The sequence below is a fragment of the Mercenaria mercenaria genome, chromosome 3 (assembly GCF_021730395.1).
Source record: "Mercenaria mercenaria strain notata chromosome 3, MADL_Memer_1, whole genome shotgun sequence".
Classification (NCBI taxonomy): domain Eukaryota; kingdom Metazoa; phylum Mollusca; class Bivalvia; order Venerida; family Veneridae; genus Mercenaria; species Mercenaria mercenaria.
Window position 1 is genome coordinate 44,184,068 of NC_069363.1, and position 27,508 is coordinate 44,211,575.

The 27,508-nt window shown below is 33.4% G+C and overlaps 1 protein-coding gene across 1 annotated transcript in view; it reads left to right on the top strand.

Annotated features, from left to right (window-relative positions):
* The window catches only part of LOC123524911 (potassium voltage-gated channel subfamily B member 2-like), a 173,180-nt gene that overhangs the window by 60,201 nt on the left and 85,471 nt on the right, over positions 1–27,508 (top strand). Inside the window, exon 2 of the mRNA XM_045303522.2 lies at positions 1,946–3,115. Coding sequence (XP_045159457.2) covers positions 3,048–3,115 — 68 coding nt within the window. The 5' untranslated portion in view covers positions 1,946–3,047. The remainder of the gene's footprint in view (positions 1–1,945; positions 3,116–27,508) is intronic.

Consider the following 27,508-nt stretch of genomic DNA (forward strand, 5'->3'; position numbering starts at 1 on the left):
ACAAGCATATCTTTATTATAGTAAATACTGGCAACAGCATATTTCTACAAAGCGAGAGTATGCTTATATTAAAATTGTAACTTTGATTTTATTGAAAATAACATTTAATGTTGCATACTGGAACATAAAATAAATACTGTGATGTCAGACTTTGCCATACCAAAGTAACAAAGATTCAAATGGTATTGATTGACAATTACGTTAATGTGCAGTTCAGATTTACTGCGGGGAAATTTTAGAATTAATTCTAGTATCTTGATGGATTGATAAGTCAATGCATGAAAGGGAAACAAGGAATCAGTCTTGAAAAGTTTGTGAATTTCACCATGACAGTGTAAAACGACTGTTGGTTAAAGACACTTCGTAGATTTTGTACGGACAGAGTTTTTGTTAGTTTTACATATGTACTTCAATAAAAACTCCATCAATTTCAGCGGAAAAACAGGGTATGTACTAATGTCCGTTTTAAGGTATGAACATGATAATTGCATCTGAATCTGGTATTCAATAATGGAACCAAGAACTGAAGGAAACTACGAATTAAGTTTCATAACATTGATTTAGTTTACCTAAATGTCACTTCAGTACAAACATACTACATAATTGATACAAATGATAATATAAGTCCCACAATTCACGTTCAAATGTTTTTTCCCTTTCTTTCTTTTTAATTTTGGGAAAATTTCTCGGATATGCTCAAAATGTAACAAAAATTACACACTTTTTAATCATACTTTACTTTTCAATGGATACCGTTTTTACTGTATAATAGCTTTTATTATACACCGTGCAAATGGTCAATGCAAAATCCCAATTGGTGTAACTTTAATATTTTATCATATTCCTCAGTAATTTAATATATCATGCACGGAAGAGCTATTTTGGAATTTTGCGCATGTGATATTATCATTAATTTAATATTTCATGCGCAAAAGCGCTAACCTGTTTTCTGCATTATGTGATATTGTTTTTCATATTTCCTACTACTTTCGCTTGAAACCGCAACAATGCGCTTATTGATATCTCCTTGTAAACTGTTCGTATAATGACATACAAAAACAAATATAAAGGTCTTACAAGAAATTCGCCAATTTTCCGGATTAAGTATGATCTTTGTCGAGTCGTTACTTGACAAATATGTCTGTATTTTATCTGTGTTATTTTTTTTACATTTTATTGATTCCTTCAAAAACCTAAACATGGATAAGAATTTAACTGTAATCGAAGAACGCAAAGTCTCCAAACCATCTGAAAAATATTCAAGTTTCTCAAGGAGAATTTTTAAGTAGTAACAACTGACGCATTTTATCATTTTATTCAACTCGTTTAATAAATTCAATCTGGAAAGTCACAGATGTAATATTCTTTTTATCACATGTTATCCTTTCCTGTCGAAACATCAACAAATCTACTTTCTTTTACTATATAAACAAGTCAATTTGGCCAACGTCTTCTATACTGTAAATGACGTCGACGTCAAAGCTTTATTACACTAGTGTATTATCATTTTTATTTAATGGCTTTATTACACTCCCGCGACGTCAAACATGTGATAAATATAGATAAAACACGACAAACATACATATTTAAAAGTATTTAAGTGAGCCTAGGATAAAATACTGGTCTACGCTGTGTTATGAAAAGAATACAATGTATTGGCCAGTTAACGAAATGTTGTTCAAAGAAGTGGGTTTTGAAAGCAGCCAGCGTGTGAGTTTCCCTGATCTTGACGGCAAGGGAGTTCCAAAGCTTGGGAGCAGTGAACGAAAAGCTGCGATTGCCATACATCACGGTTTTTAGTTTTTGGCATAATCAGTGACGACAGCGTCTCTTGTGATCTTAGGTTTCTGACCGGTTTGAACGTGTTTATTATCAAGTGTTTTATTTATGTTTTGTCTTGACCTCAATAAATTTGCAAACTTCAGCAAATATTGTTCTTTTCTAGGGTATAGAGGACAACTGAAGTGGAACCCACTAAAACGAGAACAGACAATTCCTAAGTTAATGATAAATGGACCAGCCAGAGTCCCGCTGCCAAAGAAATGTCTTAGAGAACCAAAATATCTGGTGATTGATTAGCGATCAGTGAACCATCCGCTGCAATGAATACAAATTGAGAACGGGAGAATTCTGTCAGAAGTTTGCCGAATGAGCTATTCAGCAAATATAATGGCGCCACCGATACAGCAAGGCAACTATATCTGATAAATAAGCTTTAAATCATGTAAAACTTCATAAACAGTACTGATCTTAGACACATCAGATGATCGGTTACCAAATAAGACAGCTCAAGAAAAAGATACAGAACTCTGAGGTATAAATAAACGGAAAATGAAGTTATTTCTTTATACAACACTGAGAGAAGGTTAAACATCATAAAACTAAATAAGGCTATACAGAATGCCAGTATATAAAGATTTCCTCTGACGCAAGTTTCCCGTATCAATAAAGAGAAAGATTAAATGGAATGTCTATAAAATATATCCTTAAACATGGTATGACGTTATAATCAAACTGTTGCAGTAATACTGTTTGATAATTATGAGGCTGCAAACACGCAAAATAAGTTCCATAAAATTGATTGACATACATGTGAATTGTGTTCTAACAACAACATTTAAGCAACATCAAATTGAGTTTCGTAAGAGTGATATTGCTCTGCATTAGCAGTTTCATTTGGGCAACACAGAATTGACTAACATGAGAGTGAAATATGTTTCTGTAATATGAATGACATTTGAACAACAAAGGATCGAGTTACAGAAGTGGTATATATTCTGTCATAGCAAATATTTAAACAAGGCGGAATATATTTTCGTTAGAGTGAATTATCTTCTGCAATAGTTGCAACGTGAATATATACTTTGTGGCAACAACAACATTTGAACAACACGAAATGGAGATTGTAGAGTGAATATCCTTGGCAATAACAACAACGAAGTGAGCTACCTAAGAATGAAATATGATCTACAGTTTTAGCAATAGCACGTCGTACAAGACTATGGCGTACACACAGAAAATATGCGCGTCGACTTGACATAATACACATGGTTCGTAGACGAATGAAATTTTGTCGCAGAGGGTCGTCTTCCTCCATGTCGTCCTTAGCCAGCAGGTTTGTCAAAGATTTATGTCAATTTTACTCTGTTTAAACAAACTTTTACTTTACTAAATTCCTTGGAATTGTTTTAATACTTTTTATTTAGTCCAATGGACGAATCTTATATCAGATTGAGTACAACTTTATGTAAAAGAATAATATTTTATTAGAAATGATGATGTACCAAATATTGCTTCGTGTAATCAACAGCTGCTTCACATGCTTTACTGAAACCTGTTTGCTATTACTTTTATACCTCGTTAGAAAACGTCGAATACTGCTTCGACTGAGGTTTTTAGACTGCAAAAAGAAGTACAAAGTACCAACGTATAACCGAAAAAAACTTAATTTTCAAATGGTCTACTCTGCTGTGTAAAATACGACTTTGCACAATCATCAACTTTAGAACGTTAGCAAATACGGCATTAAATGGCATTTACACGATATACATGCAAGATTGTTGTGATTTATGAGATAGAAGGTTGTCTTCGGAACATGTCTTTGCGAAGTGTTATACATTACTATATTTTGGGGCGTGTTCAAACACAGTATATCATCTTTGAATGAGTATAGAAATAGTATATTATAATCTGCTTGCTCTTTAGTTTCATACCTATTAAACAGCTTCGCAATCGCAAACACTGCATGTACAATTGTAGAATTGAAACCAGTACGTTTTGGTTCATTTGATATTGTATGTCATACCTCTTGCTGCATTTTATCAATGTCAGAAATGTTCCTTAATGACCAATTTTGCCTACTTTTGTTGGTAAAATATTTAAAATGACTAAGCCCCCTCGAAGCCTCCGATTTATCAAAATCTAATTTAACAAAATTACCACTATCACATATTACATAAAAGTTTCACTTAATTGTACCATTATTTACCTTAACTTTTAATGAGAGACAATCCAAAAGATCTTAAACTAAACATTCCACGCTAGGAATTCTGTGAACAAGTCATCTCGAGGATTGAACTTAAAACTTTCGTAGCTCAATGAATTTAAAATACTAGTACATGCACAAACTATGTCAGTTTTCCGTTCAACCCTCGATTTATAACCTGTTGTTCGTGAAAAGCGTGCAAAGATACATTTAAAGAGGAGTAGATAATGCCGTACAGTAAAGAGGGCAACATTTTGGTAGCTTAGCTCGTTATAGTTAACTTGAATATACGATGATACCTTTAGCTAAAGAATCTTTGAAGCTTTTCGTCCCAGTTACAACGTAGATAATTATCAGATTAATTTTTTGTAACATTACAACATTATACTTCTTTGTTGTACTAGTAGTTTGCAGTTTAATGCTTTCCTTGCGTTGCCTTTGTAGTACATTTCTTTGATGTTTTTTTTTCTCGTTCTCTTGTCTTTAGCTTTTTTTGTCATACGAAAGCAATGTTGTTTAGTTCACATCATCTAAACATTTCCAGATGAGACTGCTTGTTCGTCGTAAACTGTAGTGTTGTCTACCTAGCTATTGCTTTCTGTAAGGAATTGATGCACCAACGGAGAGTGCAAGGAAAACAAAATATGTCTATGCTGAAAAGGGTCATTTATCAGAAAATACGTCAAAATTAATAAAACTGTAAGGGTAAAGATTTAACAGCGCAAGTTGACTTTTTCATCCATCAGAGGTTCATTAAAATACCGAGACGAACACGTTCATCTAGGGAACCATGGTAAACCTCTGGTATCCGAGAATGGGATTTGTATAACAAGGAAAAAGCGGTAACAGGAACTGTATCGCATTCAAGGAAAGATATACATTGTATGTCTGGAAGAGTGCTGTAATGAAAATGTCAGTACTTACACTGATACGTTGTCGTCTGGCGTTTCGTGAATTAGCAAATTCTCTGATGTAAATGTTAGTTCACAAATAACCTGACAGTGTCTTTCAGCTGTAGGCGTCAGTCTACCACTGTTTTCTAATATTAGGTTGTGGTGGAATGACACTTTAGATCTATTTTGGAAATGCCAGACTCAAAATGTAGCAATGTTTTTAGGTATTCTGATTAGATTTGATATCACTGTCATACCATACACCGACGTAGTTCGTCGCATTACAAGAACGCACGTGTGCATATGTTACAGCATATTTTATTCAGCAATGAATGCTTTAAACTGTGTCATCTTTCAGTATTACTAAAACAGAATCGCAACTATGACTTCGGCAAAGGTCTTGAAGATTGAAAATGTCTGTGTGATCATACATTTTCCAGAATGAAAAGACATTAAAACATATAAGTGCAAGTGCCTTCGTTCATATTTTATGCCATTGAGATACTTTAAGACACGGATCATTTTGATATTCAGGGGCGGTACTGATGGCTGGAGAATAAAGTACCGGTTTTATGACGATAAATGTCTCGGTTTTGTACGTTTAATAAAGGTTGCGATAGATAAGTGTAAGTCTATCATGTCGGCAGATTTAGAAATACAAGAATCCGTCATTTGGTCGTATGTCCGGCTTTTGCTGATGATTACCTTGTATTTACATTCGTCAGTAGAGCTGTTGAAAAGTCGACGGTCATAAAGTTCTTATATTATTTAAATACCAGCTTAAACTTAAATTTGCAAAAACTTATTTAAAAAGTATTTGTTTTGTTTAATATAGTAATACAGTTTTGAAATATTTATGTTATTAAAACAGCACGACAAATTATTGTGATTTAATTTTCACATTAAAATATTAAATGAAATCTAAAATCTCTAATCAAAAGATAATTCGTTGTCCAGTAAAAGTGTGATATGCATTCCTCAAAATGAATTAGCAGCTGCGGTTTAATAACTTGTCGTGCCATTTTTACTTTCAACAACGTTTGATTATTCACAGTACACCGGCAGCCAGTTTCTAGTAAACACATAGAACAAATTAACTGTTTCTTATTTTCGCGTAGAAACTAGTTAAAATTTAAGTCTTATAATTTATAAATTAATAATGTAAAACTAGTCCCTGGAAACGACTACATATTGCAATTTCTATGACCATTTTTCAAAAAGACCTAAACAATTGTTCACATTTGCTCAACAGATATTTATTTATTAAAATAAAATCTGAAGATTGAGAACAACATCTCGTCTTTCACAAGGATTTGATACAAAGTGACCTAATACCATGCAAATTCTAAGTATATGCAATTTAACTGTTATACACTCAGTACACAACCGAGACTTCTCAAAACTGTTAATATAACCATTTAAGACAAATGATCATGAAATATCAAATATGTTAGTAACTAAAATAATGCACTTTTACTTCTATTTCGAATGGATGGAATTCTTGTAATCAATGAGGTGTATTGTTATTTGCATTTTATCACAAAAGACCATTTTTGCACAAATAAAATCTTTGATAGAATGAAAAGATAATAAGTTTTAGAAATAAATAATACTGAAATGGAATATATCAATTTCGATGCTCAAGAAAGCCACCACTGAATCACAAACGTTATTCCAATTATAACATACAAATTTGAGACATTTATCGTCATCAAACAGATACATTACTCGTCTTCCAATTATTTTTCGCGTTACCTAGCTCCACTCTTTGATACTTTCATTACAGTTATCTAATACATAGAATTATAATATATACTTAATCAAGAAAGTAACATGTCAAAACTTTCTTTCAGAAAATTTGAACTTTTTACTGATCGGAAAATATCAACTATTAGAGGTTAATACTTATATCTTTTCCTCTGTGAGATCAGTTCTTCCTGTATTGGTTTCGGACAATGTCTTTAATCTTTGATGGTTTGGGGCATTAACGTTTACAATTTACAGGCTGGGTGGTCACTTACATTTGAGAACTTGCGTGTTTAACAATGTGTATCTGTGGTTACTGCAACGTGTATAAGGGATTCACCGGGCGAGCAGTAATTCTATCTACATTGTCTAGTAATAAAGAAACATAGTAGGGTTAAAAAGTGAGGTTTGGGGCCAGTAAACTAGTTTAAACTCCCGTGTGAAGTTTCTTGTCACTGCCCATTCCAAGGGGGTGCCCTGTTGTGTTTCTTCTTCATATATGTTCGTGTTTACTTGTTTCTTCTTTGTAATTATTATTGCACATTCGTTTATGTTAAGGCTGAACACCACTAAATCCAGCTGTTCTTTATTTCATATAAAATGCACTCACTTCATAACGGTGTTTCAACATTTTCTAGCATATCAGATTTTCAGAGACTTATATTCCCATAAAGAACTAGATCGCTACTTTAGAAAAACAAAAAGAAAAGGGGGTGTTAACTTTTATATAAGAAAACTACAGTTCGTTAAATACAACCCGCTGAATTTACTACTTTTCGCTTCTTTCAATTTCTCTTTTCGTGACATTAAATTCTTACGCCGCCATTTTTATCTAGCATGCGATAGGAACATGCCGATTTCATTACAATGCAAAGTGATACTTACTGAAACGCGGTAGGGTAAAAGTAAGCACGTTGCTGCCGAGAAAATGCACTAGGAAAGGAAAAAAGATTAGTACTATTTATATTTGGACTACTTGTGACTAGACCTGCGGAGGCTTACATTCTATTTGGTAGTGATCAGCCTATAAGAGAAAATTTTTGTCTGATTTTTCCATGAATTTGCATTCATTCTCAAGGTACACCTATTTCACAATGATTCTGCTTTGTTTTGGTGCAAAATATTGAGAAAATGTAGAGAAATGACAATTCATTACAGGTCACCCCCATCCCCAAAAATATGCAAAATTTAGCCCTGTGCAAGCAATATTTCAATTAATTTTACCTTATTCGTGGAATTTACATTTACCATCCATTTAATCGTTACGATGTTTGTCATTTTCATTCAGAAACATGCTAATTTCAATATTATTTAGACAACTGAAGTGCTAAACTGCGAGAAAAGACATTTACTAGGTCCTAAACGAACCAAAATAGTGCCACCTGGTCGAAAATTCGATCTAAATTCCAAAAACACAAGAAATTTAAGCGTTTTCAGCCATTTGTTACCGTTTTACATCATAAAGAATAGATTAATGGCATTTCCATTCATTTTCGAGGGCTTTCAGAAAATAACATGTTTTGCCCCTTATAGGCTGAACACCACTAAATCCAGCTGTTCTTTATTTCATATAAAATGCACTCACTTCATAACGGTGTTTCAACATTTTCTAGCATATCAGATTTTCAGAGACTTATATTCCCATAAAGAACTAGATCGCTACTTTAGAAAAACAAAAAGAAAAGGGGGTGTTAACTTTTATATAAGAAAACTACAGTTCGTTAAATACAACCCGCTGAATTTACTACTTTTCGCTTCTTTCAATTTCTCTTTTCGTGACATTAAATTCTTACGCCGCCATTTTTATCTAGCATGCGATAGGAACATGCCGATTTCATTACAATGCAAAGTGATACTTACTGAAACGCGGTAGGGTAAAAGTAAGCACGTTGCTGCCGAGAAAATGCACTAGGAAAGGAAAAAAGATTAGTACTATTTATATTTGGACTACTTGTGACTAGACCTGCGGAGGCTTACATTCTATTTGGTAGTGATCAGCCTTAATATGCACATGTGCTTAGCCGCTTTGCCCGGTAATATATTAACATATGTCTATATTTCCATGTAGATTGAAGTGTGGGTGGCTGCGATTTTTTTGTTGTTGTTGTATGTAGCTATCCGTGCTTGACATTTGTGCCTGTGTTTTTAGAAAATAGTGCTCGGTTCCTCTTTTCTCCACTCCCACATAAACTTTGAGTAACAATTGTACTATCATAATCAGACATGACATTATGTTTGTTCCCAAGCTCTCCTTCACTTTGGTTTCGTGACTTCACTTGTTATTATGCAATGTTCAAATGGCCCTGTGGAGGATAAATCGCACAACGTTCGACATAATCAGTTGGGTAGAAGTTCAGGCAAAATGAAGATTAAATGGTCTTGAATATCTGCCTGTGTAAGACAGGTTTGTCCTACACGGAGAAACCGATCGTTAGCGAGGTTTTTTATCCATGCTGGCCCATAGGTAGGGAAAACATCTGGCCTTCACATGTAGATATTTATGATTTTTTCTTGCCTATCACGTCAAAAAGATCGCAATGAACAGATAAATTTTGGTATTTTCCGATATAATCGGTAGTTCTTGACGTCCTTTTACGATTTGTACTATAGTGACGTTGTTTTAGACAAGTGTTGTTCATAGATTTTTTTGTAATATGTTTACCATTGTTCATTGGATAATACAAATTAATCAACAAATGGTAACAAAGATAGACGAATATATGCAAGTACATTCCTGACATCCCCATCTGGCTACAGATTTATTAGGAGATTTACTGACGATTAGCGTTTTGAATTAATCACTGTAAATAGAGATGATATACTAAAAAACTGCACGCGTTTATGATGAATATCATAGCGTTCTTAAACAATAAGACAGATTTTATTACAAAATTCGCTAGTATCTAAAAGGTATTTCTTCTTCACAAGATATACCAAAACGTCACTTTTATGGGGATGTTGTTTTCAAACTTCGTAATATTCTGGGTAATGGCATTTTCCGGTTGTATATGGTAAAGTTATCAAATGGTTTCAATTATTAAAAGACGATATAACAAGACTATTTCGAGACGCACCTAATGTTTGATGACGTTGGGGGATAATAATAGCGCTCTGTACTTATTTAAGCTAATTAAACAGACTTTGTTTGGTTGACAAAAATAATGATATATTAATTTGATAGTAATGAAAAACATATTTTTCGATTAAAATGTAGTTTTGTTCGCCCTTAAAGGCAAAGAAAATCTCCTATATAAGTGACCCCCCCCCCCCCCCAAATACCAGACTTTTTAATCCCCAATATACAAGATCCTGTCTGGTCCAGTCTGATAAGGGTCCATAAAACCCCTGTAGAGTTGACATGTAGCCTAATTATTGTTAGAGAATCATAAATTTTATAACCTACAGGTAAATTGGTTATTTCCTGTGTTTTGCATTTTATTAATTGAAATGCTGTTTTTTGGGTTTTTTTTAGTCTTTTTTCAGATTGACACAAAATTATTTTAATTGATAAGATACTAATTTTGATTGCTCAGTCATGTTGAGTAATGTCCTGACCAATTAAATTATAACTCTTATAGTAAAGCAATTCTCACTATAAAATAATTATTCAAAACTTAATAAGAGAAATTACAAGTTTGTTTATTCAATGATTATGATCTTTTTATCAAAAGTAACAAAATAAAAACAAAAAAAAAGATTTGTTGGATTTTATTAGAAATTAAAGAAACGTTCAGTTGCATTTTTAATACATAAAGAGAAGGTATATAAACAGAAGGATGTTATATATATCAAAAATGCTTAATTCCTCTTGTGTTGTCTAAATAATGTTAACTTTCTTTTATGTATAATAAAATCCAGCAATAAAGATTTATCATTGTTCAAAATACACAATAATTTATTACTTCTAAAAGCTATGTGCCTAAATGCATTTTTTATATTTTTGATAATAAAAAAACAGCAATAATGAGATGTAATTGTTAAAAAACTTACTTTATTAAAAATAAGATAAAAACATTGTTGTATCTTATCACTTTGTTTATTTAGCCCTAATTCAATCAAACTTTCTAAACTCGTTATAAAGGTGAGAACTGATTTGCTATAAAGGTGAGAAATATCACCTGCAATTTATTTACTGCACAGTAGCTATACAGTAGCTTATTATAATAAACAGAAGCAAGTCTACCAATGGTCCCGACTTGTGTATTGGCCCTTATCGCCAATACGCAGACCTTATCATCTCCATAGGCCACATACCAGGCATACCAGAATCAGTGTCTTTAAATCGTTCTGTTTACGGGCGTATATGTCCCGTAGGGTACTTAAAATTAACAAAAAATGCCATCAACTTTTGGGTTTAAAAATTAAAAATAACAGCATGTAAAAATACTAATTTTAAATTGGTGTCTGATATAATGACAGGTAACATGAAGCATGGAATTCTCAGTTACAGTTACACCAATCGTTTCCGAACGACAACTAGGATCCTAAACTTTATTTTTAAGATTAATATTTTACCGCTATCAGAAGCTAAAAATTAACAATTAGTGAAAAGCTGAAACTATTTCATGTCAGAGAGCTCCTTTTAAAAAAAAAAAAAAAAAAAAAAAATGAAGACGAAAGGGAAATTTTGGTACTTTTGAACATAAAATGGCAATAAATATATACGCATATAGCAACCTGTACTTGTCCGAAATTTAAGGCAGGATAAATAATATAAGCTTAGCAGCCTCATAACGACGAAGCCAACTACTGTAGATATATTTTATAAATTAAACATTTTAGAGTTTTAAAATATACTTATCGAAACTTGTAACGCTCTTTCAATACTTAAACGTTACTGTTTAAACAGAACGCTATAAGAGAATATGAAAACTGTCTCACAACATACCTTAATTCTATGCAAGAGTAGCTAAAATATACCTTATGTTGTTCATAAACATCTGCAGAATTCCTAGGACTTCAAACATAATCCTTGGGCTTATGTATATGTTTAAAATGCACGAAGAAATAGTATTAATTTTCTATATTGCCTTTGGCCACAATTTCAAAATAGATATCGCGTACACAGACATAAATATAACACATTGAATTAAAGAACGGAAAAGAGTCTAGCATGGCAGCTGGAATAAGGATTGTAAGCACCGTAAGTTTGTAGAAACATTAAATAATATTCCTGATATGTGTCAGTGGAAATCACATTTTAACTCACTTGAATCGGAGACTCAGGGTAAGCTATTAGTATAGGTGGATGGTCCAGCTTCCGTATTCCATCGTTCACAATTTACATAAACATCCTCTCCTCTGAAACTCCTGGCCAGAAATACCCAAAACTTGCCCTGTACCATTCTGGCAATATCTTCCCTCAAGTTTATTAAAATGGTTAGAAATACCTTTAGACAACTTATTCTCATGAATAACTTGATGGATCTTTATCAGACTTGGCATTTATATAAGGTCCTCTTCCAAGTGCGGTCACTCGTCCCCTATTAGGGGCGGTGAGTGGTAAAAGTAGAAATACATTTAAACGACTTTTTCTATGTTTTACCTATTTTTTTCAAATGGGGACTATTTGCCTCTTTATGGGATGCTAGGGCTAAAAATAGAAATACCTTTGAGTAACCACCTAATAGAACTTCATCAAACTTGGTCTTGGCTTGTACCTTCATTATAAAGTCTGCTCTAAAAATTGGCTCGGCCCCTTTTAGGGGTCGCCGAACTAAAGATAGAAACACCTTTAACTGGCTTCTTCCCTGCTTGGTGGATCTTCATGATAATTGGTCTGTACCATTATTGTTATATTTTCCCTTAAATCTGTTCAAATGGTGGCCTTTGGTCCCTCTTAAAGGCCGCTACTCTATTCTCAACACAGTGGTTATCTTTCATATTTCAGTATGCTATATACATATTCAAGGGGCAGACAGTCTAGGTGAGTCACTTATGGCCACTCTGGCCATCTTGTAGTATTTCCAGTGATTCAGAAGCGAAAGCTAAATTTCGCAAAATTGTAAGAAACTTTAAATAATATAGCAGCAATTTGTGGTCTCCTGAAATAGACAGGTCATTTATCTTTTATAATTCTAGTGACAGTCAGAGCTGAGCTGAACAATACGTTTTTGTCGTAATGTGTTTTGTTTTCGTCATTGTCTAGACGGCACTATTTAGATGACACTTACTATTGTGGAGGCATGCCTAAGTGGCGGTCACGTAAGAAATACAAAAATGAACTTTTACATTATGAATGCTTCGTAAGAATTTTTGTCTAAACAGTATCTAGTCGAGTTCGGAGGTCAAGTCGGGTTTCTACTATAGAGAGAACATTGTTTACTTGATCTACATGAAACATTCAAGGATGCTTGCTTTTATGACATCTAGTAAAAAAGAAACCGGGTAATCTGGGGTAGAATCTATGTCTGATGGGCGATACAGGACCTTGTGGCCCTCTTGTAATATACATGACATTTTAACAGCTAATTAAAATGTTTTCACAGCTTATTTATCTGTAGACAATACTGCATAATTATGGTGCAAACGCCTTATGTTATCACTTCTTTCAGTATAGGACAATCTTTTCTCTCTATAAAAATGCATCAATTGTAAATAGGGTACTGATGTAAAGATTGATCTTTCTCCACTACAAAAAATTACCTGATTAATCATATGTGTATCAATTGGTCTATAGGTAGAGGATAGTACATGAGTGCCTTTTCAAGCTGAATTGAGTAAACGAGTTGAATAAAATATTAAAATGCGAGGCCCTGTCGAGCATTTCACCAATTTCATTCAACGAGTTTAATGAATTCAATTGGAAAGACACAAATGTAATATTCTTTTTTATCAAGTGTTAGCTGATTTTCCTACTGAAACTTCATAGATTCTTCATTCTTTACCTATTACAGACAAAGTCAACTCGACCATCGCCTCTTATACTTTAAACGACGCCAATGGCGAAGCTTTATTACACTATTGTATAACCTTTATTTCACTCCAACGCCGTCAGACATTTGATAAAGGAAGTCATTACTACACAACTTGTAGCATACCGAGTCGTAATAAATATTAGAATATCACATACTTGTGTATTATTACGCTGATATCTATTAAATAAATACATGTAAAATTATTTTATTTTCGGTGTCTACTACTTTGGCTATGCTCTATTTAAGTAGTGGACGCGTGATGACACCCGACAATATCCGAGTGATTACGTTTTCTCGTTACGCAATTCGGCATTCTTCGGAAGTAGGTCAACGCGCAGATAACTTTCTGTAAATCAAAGCACTGAAAGTGCTAACAGCAAGGGGCTCATTGTCAGTTTAACAGCAACTTGTTTTGTCAGTATAATGAATAATATTGGAGTGGAACAAACAAGATAGTATACACAATGTTGGTGGACAGCAGGCAGAGTGGATGGGGAAGAAGCAAACAACTTCATGCATATCATGTTGATTATGCTATATTTCACTGCAAGCAATTGAAAACTGTAATAGTTGAGAGGTCCTTTATCGTCGCATGAATTATCAACTTAATCCCTGGATTAGTTTTCTAGTTCCAGAAAAGCATAACATACAACGAAAGGATGACAATTCGAAAAATGAAAGTGGATTTACGTTTTCTTGACACTGCGGTGCCCGTTAAGGCCCTCTGTCTTTGTATGCAGTTTTAATAAAAACCCTTGTAAACTTTTTATGTTATATTTCAGATAAGTTATGAACTTGTATGCAAATTATAATGGTAGATATTTTGAAAAGTAAACAGGGCGGAATTATGGTTCTTGGACACTTTACTTTATAATAATGTTCACTTTCATTGTGTAAAGTTTCAACAAAATCCCTTGGATAATTTGATATGCCCTGGACAAGCATAATAAAATATAATAAAGGGAGATAATTAAAAAATGTGGCTCGACAGAGTTATAGTTCTTGGTCAGTTTACTTCTCTTAATGTCTTCTATCGTTGTATGAAATATCAACTTAATCCCCTCATTAGTTTTCTCGTTAAGTTCCAGAGAAGCATTGAACCATATAACAAAGGGACATAATTCTAAAACGAACACTGGCAAAAGTATGGTTCATTGACACCACACTGTCCCTTAAGGCGCTCTGTCTTTGTATGCAGTTTGAATAAATACCCTTTCATACTTTTGGGAATTATGCTTATCCAGGCTTTGTGTGACTACATCAGTAATCAGAGTTAAAGTACTAATGCGTCTAGTACAGATGATAACGATATAGTACAAAAATCGACCACAGTCCGTTGTGTATTACAGCATATCGGAAATACACACACAAAGTATGTGTAGTTTCATGTGAAAAAAAATTCATTGCTATTAATAAATGGCTCAATGAATTTGCTGTCCGGGAGTATTTAAAACTGACCGCACTGATACAAATTTCAAACACATTAACTTAGGTGACATTTCATATTTTCATATATGTTCAAACGCATATAAATAAAAGTATATATGTATACACTCAGTAATACAAACCTATCTCAATTTTGGTATTTATTCTTTCTCTAGGGGCAAGATTATAAATATTTTTTCTAAGTCGGAATCGAAACTGATTCCATTCGATTAATCGATAAGCTGCTTCCACGCGACTAGCATTGCTACATACAGTTCACGCGTGATAGGAATGCAATGCTGAATGGTCGCTTTCGCGTAAGAAGACATTTTTTAAAATTCTGTAATTACAGTATTTTAACAGCGAATTTCTCTTGGGTAATTTCTATTGTATAAGTAATATCACTTCAAATCCGTTTTCCAGCTGATATCACAAATGCTTACGACTGCTTTATTTCTGTTAGCCAGGAACTAATTTCGTCATGCGCATTTGGCGGTTCAAATCTTAAGGCTTTCATTGAAGCCTAACTGAAGCAAGTGGCTCTGACGAGCCGCATACGGAGAATACGTAATTTGACGATTGTCATTACAAGTCCACAATTCTAACTCGTTTACTTTAAGCATATTAGCCGCACCATGAGAAAATCAACATAGTGCATTTGCGACCAGCATGGATCCTGACCAGCCTGCGCATCCACGCAGTCTGGTCAGGATCCATGCTGTTCGCTTTCAAAGCCTATTGCAGTTAGAGAAACCATTAGCGAACAGCATGGATCCTGACCAGACTGCGCGGATGCGCAGGCTGGTCTGGATCCATGCTAGTCGCAAATGCACTATGTTGGTTTTCTCATGGCGCGGCTCATATCAATATAGAGACGCATTTGATATACAGTCTACAGATGAAACACACTTATTTGATTTTATGCCATTATGTTATATTCCAGTAACAGTGAGTGTACGTTTGTGACAAAATCGTTTTACCATTTATTTGTAAGTACTTTATATAAATATGGAGATAAGATCACTTTCAATGGTCTGACCTTTTTCATTGTATAACTTTTCCATATACACGCCTTCGAGTTCATGCATACAGATTTTTCTTATCTACCCCTATCGTGTAAATTTTGCCTATGACGTAAATATCTACTTCATTGATTTCACCAAAAACAAGATAAAAAAGGCGAACGCCAAGAGACCACCACTAAGTGTAAACCATTCTGAAGCTCAGAAAAACAAGATTAGTTAACACACTTGCTCAGCAGTGAAGATTGTTTCGTTTATCAACCAATGCTTCTGTGGGCATTTATCAAACTTCCCGCAGTGGTAATCACATGATCTCTGCAAATAAATTCAATCCTTAAATTTCTGGAGACAACTCAAAACAATTCCAGTTACTAAAACGATATCAAATGATGAACAAAAACAAACGATTTTGACAGAGGATTCTATTTCTGCAAGTGGTGATCACTGCGACGATTGGTCATTTATGTAACCATTTGGAGAATAGCATGACTTGTAATTCTATTATTACGATTGAATTTTACCGCAAACGTTCTCTCTTTTCTTTGTAACTATAAGTAAGAGTCTTCTATATGCAAAGGAATTGCGTCTGTCTGACCAATTTTTTAACAACACGTAGTTTGACATAGTGCTTTTGTGTCGTCTCTCAGTTATATCCGCTGTAAACGTTGCTTAAGAAAATACCGTATGAGACAGAAACTAGATACCTGAAAATGAGTTCATATTTTCCTTATGTCGTGAACTTGAGTTTCACACCTATTACCTTGATTAATCTTCATGAATATTTGACAAATTTGTAAGCATTTTAATGAAAATTGCTCGTCAATATCAACCTCATATGAACGCACTAAAGTATCGTCATAGCAAATTTGTTGGAACAAAATTAAATGAGGTCTTGAGATCAATGAAATAATGTCTGTAAGTGCCATATCTTTCACCGATGTATTTTTTTAGAAGTCTTTGGTCCTCTTCTAATTTTCGCATCAGCAATTAATATTGACTGTACACAAGATAACCTTTTTTGTTGTTGTTGTTTGATTGTACGCAACACAGTGTTATTTGTCTTGCCAGTGATGCTGTTCCATCGTCGTTAAGCACACACTGTGCAAAGCTGTAAAAACCAAGGAACTGTGTGTAGATAGTTTGAAATAGATGAAAGGTCTTGAAAAATGAAATGTGTTTAAATATCTTGAAATAGATGAATTTGTGAAATTTCCGTATATTTCATCTCAAGGCAGATATAGCTTTTTTCATTTGTGATAAAGTTTCTTTTACGCCCTAAAGAAGTACGAAATGTGAATTAAAAAGAAGTATTGAAATACACGTCTGTTATAATTGCATGTCTTATAACAGTTGCAAATCATGGCACATTAATGTATTCATGAGGTTCGATGAAAAAAAAAAGATTTCCGCTTTAATTAAAGAATGACGTCTGCTTGGAGCCAATATAGGTCTTATAGTGAAATTGATGATTCAGATGTTCGCCCTAGTCAGCACATACTATTATCAGGGAAGTTTCACTAACATGATAAATTGAAACAATTTTAACAGAACTAAACCGAGCTTTATGTAGGATTGACAACATAATTTGTACCAGATTGTTTTAGGGGGATTGCAGTTTAGTTATGTACACAGTATACTCAGAGTGTAGGAAAGTATAGATGGGAATTTAGGCGCTGTTTCATTGTTAGAAGTTTTAGAGTTTATGTCAGTCTTTTTATTCTCGGATTTAGATCAGATGTATATCATGGAATATTTGACGGAATATTTTCATCTTGTACCTATATCATCTTTCTGTGTTTAGTTTAGGCTCGACTCTAAGTAATATGTCACGGTTGAAAAGGAAATCATTAAAGCATCAACATACGAAATATTTTTTGGACAGTACAACATATTCACCTGCATAGCCATGTCTTAGGTTGTCTGCAATTTCAACCCTTACAGTACAGCTCTAAGTCATGATATCATTGGCATCATTGATCTCTCTAGTTTTGTAGAAGCAACAGTTTCAATCATGTCGTTACCTTGTTTTAGCTCAGCATCTAATTGATTTGAAAGTTCGATCAAATGATTTCTATGAAAGGTAACCAGGTACATATTCTGCTGCTTTTTTTAAAGGAATACATTACGGATTTATTGATCTGGTTAATTTACTTGTAATCAAGACATCGAGCTGATACTGCAATTTTCTCTGATTTATATCATTGAAGCAAGGCTAGTTTTTCTATTGAAAAAGGCATCACAAACTCAGCTTTATCTTATTAAAATCACTGATTCATGCCGAAGAAGTATGGGTAATAATTAAGTTGCAACAGAAATCAATTGATTGGCTGATCCTGAAAGTCTTCACGTGGAAATTAAAAGCTTGATCAAATGCGTGCCAGTCCATTGTTTTAACGAGAAATTACGTGATGTTGAACGGTAAAAATCAAGGGAAGACACCACTAAATAAATAATAAAAGCAGACTCTTTGATTTGAATAGAAGTGACGAAGAAAATTACTGTAGAAGTGCAATGTAATTGAATTTTTTGTCTGATGTTTGGCAACTGGAATGATGTAATTCAACGCGAGTTTTCGGGTAGTTTAGTTGGAAAGCAGACGGCAGAGTGGGAACTAGTGTCTGTCGGATCAATATAGGACTATAATGCAATTATTTTGATTGAAAACTGGGCATGCATCTGCAAACCAGTAAGCGTTGGTACCAAAGTCTCGCGTGAAAATGTGTGAAAAATCCATAATACCGTATATGGATATCCTATGTTATATATCGTGATCATATAACATTTAGGATAATGGAATAGTTTATTATAACAGAGTAATATTTCGTGTAAGACGTATGGATAGCTAATGCAATCAGCGCATACAGACATTTATGTTTGTGCTTTGGGAGTACCATGAATATAATTGGATCTACTTTTCTTAAAAGAGTAAATGTGCGTGTTATCATTGTAGATTAAATCTGAAACGTCGGTTGAACATTTTGATAATGTTAAAATAATCACAGTCTACGATTTCATTTTCTGGATTGCTTTTTTTTATCTTTCAAGCAATGTGACTTTGATAAATTGTTATGTCTATACAAGGAAGATTGGCACGCTTCTTTATAACTTTGTCCCTGATAAAACAGCTTAATCTAAGATTTATAAGTCTATATTTTTGAATACTTTTCCGAAATCTTGAAGCAGGCTTATTATTTGATACAAATAGTCTTTCAGAAACAGTCCGACAAATGATGAATTATCAACAGAATGATCAATGAGGGCGTCTTTTCCTATAACAGACAGTCATTTTCTTCTATTTTGCTAGAACGTCGTTTCAATCAACTATATTTTTCGGGAATGAAACAACGGAATGGAGTGATTACCTTGCTTCTTTTGATCAATAAAAAGGTCTGTTGCTTTGATATGATTTTGGGTAATTTCTTATGTAAACAGGGAAAGAGCGTCTGAAATTTTAAATTGGTTTTTTATACAGATTTCTTTGTTATTTTTTCAATGTCAGATAACACATTTACACCGAACTTTGTATAAATCAGCAACCTTCAAAATGGTAGACCCAAACTATAAAAAAATAACTCATTTTTCTATCATACTTGGACTTAATAAATTTCAAAGTACATTTTCTTATATTTAAATAAGGAAATCGGGTTTTACCGAAACTCTAATCAAGGTTTTATTTCTATTCCTTTGTCTCTAAGTCTGCTATTATATATTCAACAATTTAAAATGTTTACACTATTACGTTTTTTGCTTAAAGCGACTCGCTCACGAGTAAATGTCATCGTAAAATTATATAGAACTTCCTTAACCCTGCTAAATTTCCATAATGAACTTGTCCATCTTTCAATTTCGACACTACCATTAACTGTTAAAAGGGATGTTTACCAAAAAAGATACTGACTGAATGGCGAACATTGCAGATCTTGATCAGACTGCACGAATGTTCAGGCTGATCATGATCTACACTGGTCGCAAAGGCAGAATCAATCTTGTCCAGCATGATAAGGTTTAAGTAACAATGGGTATAAGGTTATTTACTAAAATCTCTTAATTTCGAACTCGCAAATATCTGCATATACACGAACGCGCTGAGTTAATGTATCCGATCCACAAATAAGCAAGTTCTGTATAACAATGATATTAAAATATATCAAATATTGATGCCTTGTAAGCCCATATAATTTTGGTATCATAGGAAAGTGTATTATCTACTGAAAAAGAAAATATAAATTACATGACAAAATATGTTATAGAATTTTTATCTTTTTTACTTTATAGCCTTCAATGATACTTCAACAGAAATGCAGTTATAAAGTGTAAAATTCATCATTTTGCAGTAAAAAAAAAACAACAACAACAACATGAAAGTAATGATTCTTGCATTTTATTTATGGTCATCCAATTTACTAATTCTTGTTCAGCAGACACAACTTTTTCAAATGATACCGAAAAAAACACGGGGTCACCAAGCATCGAAATATTACCGGTTTGTGAATCGGATACCTTAAAGAAACACGTGGAAGCATGACTTAAATAGATTCAAGTTTAATAATATTGAATGGACATAACTCTTTTTTAGCCTTTCAAATTGTGCATAAAATATCTTCTATTTTATTTGGAACGTTGAGAAAAGTTAACAACGGTAACTATAGCTTTTGCTCACAAAAATGTCTTTCTTTGATAAAATAGCAACTGCGTGCGCAAACATACAACTTACAGACTAATTCTGAGGCATGCATATTTCATGTGTAAGGGTGGCTGAAGGGCAGCAAGAAAATTATATATAATGTGTTACATTCGGACAAGCAATGCCCATCAGACCGTTATAATTTCTAATGAAAGGAGGCATTCGTCTTTTTGTTTCTGGCTGTAATCCATGAACTTTTCTCAGAGACATTATCTAAGGTAGAGACGTCTGTGAGAAGTACGTTATTTGTCTACGACGATTTGCAGATATTTTATATGTATATTTTCAGAACAGTCATTTAGCATTGTTGCTGTCATTCCTCTCTTTTTGTTTTGAAAAAAGTAACGTTTTTTTTTTGCCTCAGCTGTTGATTTTAAGAATTTAAAATACTATTCCCTGTGTGTTTATTCGGGTATATATCACATTTGGACTTCTTGCAGTTTCATCGATCGCACTAGCGATCGCGCTAGCGATTCCTGGATGATTTGCAAGAAGTTAAGATGTGGTTTATACCCTATAAATGCACAAGAAAATATCATTCAATACTTATATCTACATTTTTACGGTACTTTCCATGAGTATCAGAAAATCAAAATAAATGTCAGGATATCGATCTTCTCGACGTCTGAAAAGTGCAGCCTAAAAGACCCGCCCACTTTCAGTTCGATAAAGAAAACAGTTCCTGGTTTTTATTAAAAATATTGTCAAATCCAGTAAACAAATAATACAGTCGTGTCGTCTTTACCGTCAGAAAAAATTAGATAAAGCTGTAATCAAATGTTCTATTTGAAATTTTGGTGTCCAATTTTGGAAGAACTTGTGAACGACGCCATTTTGTTCATGTATTTTTTGTGTGCATTGCATCAGATTTCGCGTGCAATCTCGCTGAAAGGGCCGTCCTTGATATTATTACACCAAAGCTGTTTGTACGCAAATAAACGCTGTTTTCTTTCTTTTCAAAAATATATAGTGAATATAAATATATGTCTATGTACATAAACTTTTAATAAGACATAAAAGTAGACGTATTACAGGACAACAACTTACTGAATCATACATAAGTTGGAACATGTAATTTTAATTATAACAGGCATTTGCATTAAAAAATGCATTATTTTCGAATACTTTATTTTAAGCCAAAATACTAAGAATATTCGTAACTCATACATATCGGGATACCTTGCTAAACGTTTTTCTTGGGCAAGAAGCATCCTGATACTGGCTGTGTTTGGACAGAATTTTAAGCTGCATCTTTAAGGGTATATTGAATTTGGATTAACTTCGTGCTAGAAATCCCTAATTGACAGCTTCCACTGCTAAATCGTTACATCCATTAGTAATTAACGTGAAAGGCAGCTGCAAAGTTTCGATCTATTGTCTAATGTTTTATACCATGCATGGGTTTATTTCTGCTTCTGACGGAATCAGTTTGATGAATGTCGTGCATTGTTACAACGCACGCACGTTTATATCCTAATTGAATCTTGCCGTATATAACCATCAGTAAACATCTCTTTTTAATCAACTTTGATTATCTAATGCATGTTTAGAAACTGTATGTCAAAACGAGTGGTTTTGTTATTAAACAGGTATATCCAAACCTTACGTTATGATGCAGAATATTATTTTAAACACTGCTTTCTCACAGCAACTTCAAAGATGGTTGCATATGAAAGGCAGACCGTTGCTGTATTGATTGTAAACGTTTTGTTCTTGTTAAATACCTCACATTGTTTTGTTAAGACTTTATACTTTTTATTTATATTTTTCACTTTCTTACTGTTAAGTTTAACATTCATGATCCTTGATTTACATGGCCATCAGCCTGCTTTCCCTACGCATTGTATCTTTTTAACCTTCACCATGCATGGTCCATCATTCAATTTGGGTAGTACCATTTTATTCAAAATGTTCACTGAAAATTAACTGACTGGATAGCGAACAGTGCAGACCATGATCAGACTGCACGGATGTGCAGGCTGATCTCGGTCTGCACTTGTCGCAAAGGCAGATTCACTTGCCGCCAGCAGGCTGAACGTTTAAATTGAAATGCGTGGCTACATCCGCCTTCATTTTTAACCCTTATCATGCTGGACACGATTGATTCTGGCTTTGAGACCAGTGTAAATCATGACCAGCTTGCACATCCGTGCAGTCTGATCAAGATCTGCACTGTTCGCTATTTAGTCAGTATCTTTTTGGTAAGCACCCCTTTTGACAGTTAATGGTACTGTACTGTCCAAATTGAAAGATGGACATGTCCATTATAGAGGTTTAGCAGGGTATGGGTTAAGACGAATAGCATAAACATGTAAATATGTATACACATATTTGTACAGTCTCATTGTTAAATTAGTATGGAGCGCCTCAGCTGCCACTTTGTGGTTGTTTTTATTTTTAGAAGTAAATATCACAATTTACTGGTTTGTAATGTACGTTAATTTATTTGTTATTTAGACAAAACAGTCTGTTCTGTGCATTTGCCAAATAGGGAGCAGTATACAAACAGACAGGCAGAGATATAAACAGAGAGATAAACAGATAAAACATCCAGACCAACAGGCAGATAGACAGACAGATAGAGGGTGAGACAGACAAACAGACAGATAGATATAGAGATATAAAGAAAGAGAAAGAAGCAGTTACAAGCAGACAGTAATACTGCCAGGCGCACAGAAAGAGATACAATTAGACTGACGGATAGAAGTTCAGACAGCAAACTTACAGACAGATAGATACATTCAGACAAGGACACTTAAGTTGACAGACGGACGGACGCACATACAAATGGACAGATCAATTTAACAACCAGGAATGTTAGATCTTTGTATGGAGATATATCCCGAATCATAATATATGTAGTACGAACAAATAGCAATTGATAAATAAGAATTTATAAGAGGGAATATGAACGAAAACAAGGGCTGTCATCGATAGAAACGATATCGATGTATCAACGATATTTTTTTGTCGATCGATTATCGATTCCAATTTTCAAAAATCGATATTTTACAGAGAGAAAAAACTATCCAGATAAACACTCAGACCCTCAAAAACAATTAAGCTTACAAAGTTGTAAATTTAGATAAATGCTAAAGAGAAGTGAAGGCAAAATAAAAATGAAAGATTTTATTAATTTTTATTTGTTTCTTTTATTTTCATAAATACCAATACAACACAATCAAACAGTAATACGAAAAGTAGGCAATAAAACTAAAAATAGCATTTACAGGAAAATATTTAGTATGCATATGAATAAATAGGTTGTTAATCTAACTTAATAATCGATATATCGATGTATCATCGATATTTGTCTTCTGATATATCGGTATCGTCGATATGCCTAAGACCCAATCAATGACAGCCCTAACGAAAACATGACAGTAAAGAAACTGAAACATATATACAGACTTGAACAATAAAAGTTTTAATATTAAAGCTACTCGTCCACAGTTGGTGTGTAATTTTTCATCATGTTCATTTCCACAAAGTTTGGTGTACAATGTATATATCACACTGGAAAGTGGTTGAAAATAAAGTGTTCGATATTGACAAAAAGGTAGATCTAAGAAGAATGTTGATTCTCTCCATCATTTAAAAACGTTGCAACGGTTTACTCTCTAACACAATATATATTTGGTAACTTATTAGGATGTCTGATCATATGTTAATAAATTTTTACTGCTGGTTACTTTCACAGTACCAAAATTTTATGGATTGTTGAGATTTTTTCGGCCTAAAATGTGTGAGCAGGTCGCTTTAAACAATAATATAAGTTTACGATATTATAGCAGCGTTTGACCTGCTATACATGCCTCCTAATTTATTTCAATTATTTCGAAAAATAAGAAGAACATCAGTTAACAATTTGCAAGCAACTGTCGGTAAAAAAGTAATAACAAAGCGGTGCAATATTTTCTGTTCAGTGTTGTACATATTCTAAGAACTCTCGTCCATTCAGTACAAAATATAGAAAATGCTATCTATTGTTTGGTCCACCTAATTTATAACAGGGTTTTACGTGAATGTTTGCTATATTATTGAAGCTCTATAAATATAAATTATATATCATTCTAAAGGTCGGGAAAGTTGGCAGTTGGGCTGTTTGAATTTTAAAGATATCTTTACTAATGACATCTTTATGACCAAAAGTGTATTTTTTTCCATGCGTCAAAGTTTGGACAGGTCATAATAAAAGAAAATAAAATGTATCTATTAATGTTTTATAATAACTATGATAATCCTGAAAGTTTTAATCACAAACCATAAAAAATGAGTCATACTTAAAATTTTGTTTAATATCTGAACAGATTGTTCTAAAAGAGTGATTTAGTGCTGCTTCAGATGTACCAGGATTTCTTAAAATATTCAAAACTTGCAACGGTTTTATACTTTGTGAATACATAGCAAAAATCTTGGCTCATTGCAAAGTTTGTTGCTCCTTGAAATAAATTGATTATTTCCCTGTAATCAGATAATGCTTAATTCATTGGTTGCACAGCAAGAAGTCTACTAAAGTAATCTCCCGGGGCTTGGTAATGAATATATCAACGTCTTTCTTGAGATCTGGGACTTAAATGTTATGAATTCATCTGCAGATTGCCCTAATATAGTCACTTATTCTTAATAATTCTTCTCTTTTAGAGGAAACTCCTCAAAGTTCTTCTCCAAAAAAAAAGAAAAGAAAAGAATTTTATGACCGTTAAAGGGAAATAGATCCATGAGATATTCATATCAATTTACTTGAGAAATTAAAAGAAACCGAATTAAGTCAATTCATAGAATGAAGATTTGCTATGAAATCGAAGCGGCAATCCGAAAATATTGGTAGATGTTTTTATTGTATAAAAGTTTCTTTATAATTAAAATTCAAGTGCATAGCAATTGAACTAAAACTTAAGGAACTAGACCAGTACTGGCAGTCAGGAATTTTCGTGCAATTACGAATTTTTGTATGGCGTTTCGGCATTGTTCGGACGTTAATCTCAGTCCGACTAGAGGTAATTTTATTATCATGTCTAATATGAAAATAAGATGATATCTGTAAAAGTATATTTCTGATACATTGTTAGATTAGTTGTATCAAGTAATTTTGAATTGCATTTAGTACAGCAACTATGTAACAAATTTCTTTCGTCCAAAGTTTAGCTAATTCAGCTATCAGGGCTTTTTTTAAAAAAAAAAACGACATAAATATTTTATCTCGCATTTACATTGGAATCATTCTGCTTCGTTGAACTGCAAATAAGTCGCGCGAATCTCGAGCAAAAAACAAACAGAACAACAACAACAAAAAACAACAGAAGAAAATGATTGACTGTTGAATTGAAGCATTTGGTCATACATATTTACAGAAACTCAAAAGTATTTTGTAATAACTCCTATATGTTCTTCAAATTCTGATGAGTGGGATCATATAGATATATACAAAAATTATTGTATTTGTAGTTGCTTGGTTTACGTCTGTTTGATGGCCTAGTCATTATTCAGGTACCATTCAAGGTTTGGACATATAATTTATTGTACCCTTGTAAGGGGGTTGTACTGGTTTCAGGTTGTCTGTATGTCTGTCTGTATGTCTATCCGTAGAAACAAGCTTGTGTGTACCTCATCTCCTCATCCCCTTGACACAATTTAATGAAACTTCACACAAGTGATCAGTTATAACAGTAGTTGTGCATTCTTTCAGAAAAAAAAGTTGCAGAGTAACGGGACTTTATTTTTTGTTACTATACTATAAACATACAGTCTGCATATGCAATCTTGTGCGCGCCTAATCTCCTGAACCCATGCACACAATTTAATGAAACTTAACACAAGTGATCAGTAGTAACCCTAGTTGTGCATGGTGCATGTTACGTTCTTTTAGTTAAATATCATGCAGAGTTATGGGACTTTGTTTTTTTTTGTTACTATGCTATATACACAGATTCTGCATATGCAATCTTGTGCGCGCCTAATCTCCCGAACCATTGCACTTGATTTAATGAAACTTCACACAAGTGATCAGTACCAACCTGCAGTGATAGCTCTAGTTCGTATTGCCATTGACGGTCAATTTTCCAAATTCAGTTGCCAGATTGTAGCAAAAATAATACTGTAACTAAATATTTTACAATTTAATGCAACACATATCAGTATCATGACAGTGCACTTTTAAAAGGGAGAATTGTAATATATCTTAAGAGACAAATGTCTATTATTGGACGTTACAAAACAGCTAACCAAACATTCGAATGTTTGCATTAGTTTAACCAAAAATGACATAAATTATTTTATTGCGTAATTTCCTCTGAATTAGCTGATTTTTTTTCATGAAATGTGCACTAGTTAAAGCAAAAACATTTAAAAGAACGGGGTTACGCAATACAAAACTTTAAATAACTAATGGATATAGTTTCAGTATCAATAAGACCGTTTAATAAGTCAAAACTATAAGTGCGGTTACATGTTACAGTTATTTATTTTATGCTAACTAATGAAATACTGTATTCTATCAGTTAAATATTTTAATATCTCATCACTCACACTGTGAAAATATGAAATCTATATTTTTACACTGTGAGAGATATAGCTCCGCCCCCTCATACATTGGTGTATGAATTTTAAATTATTTGCTTAAAACAGAATGAAAATTGTAGTCGCACTTTGTTCTTTATAGTATATTTCTCCCTTCAAATTATTTTACCTAATGAGAATTTCATTACGTTATTTAGCAAAAAATAAAATAAAATGGAACTTTATGTTGTGTGCGTCTTTCTAACGTCACAACAGGTCTGACGTCATGTCTGTTTACGCGCGTCTGTTTACCGCGCTGAGATGAAAATTGTTGCAAA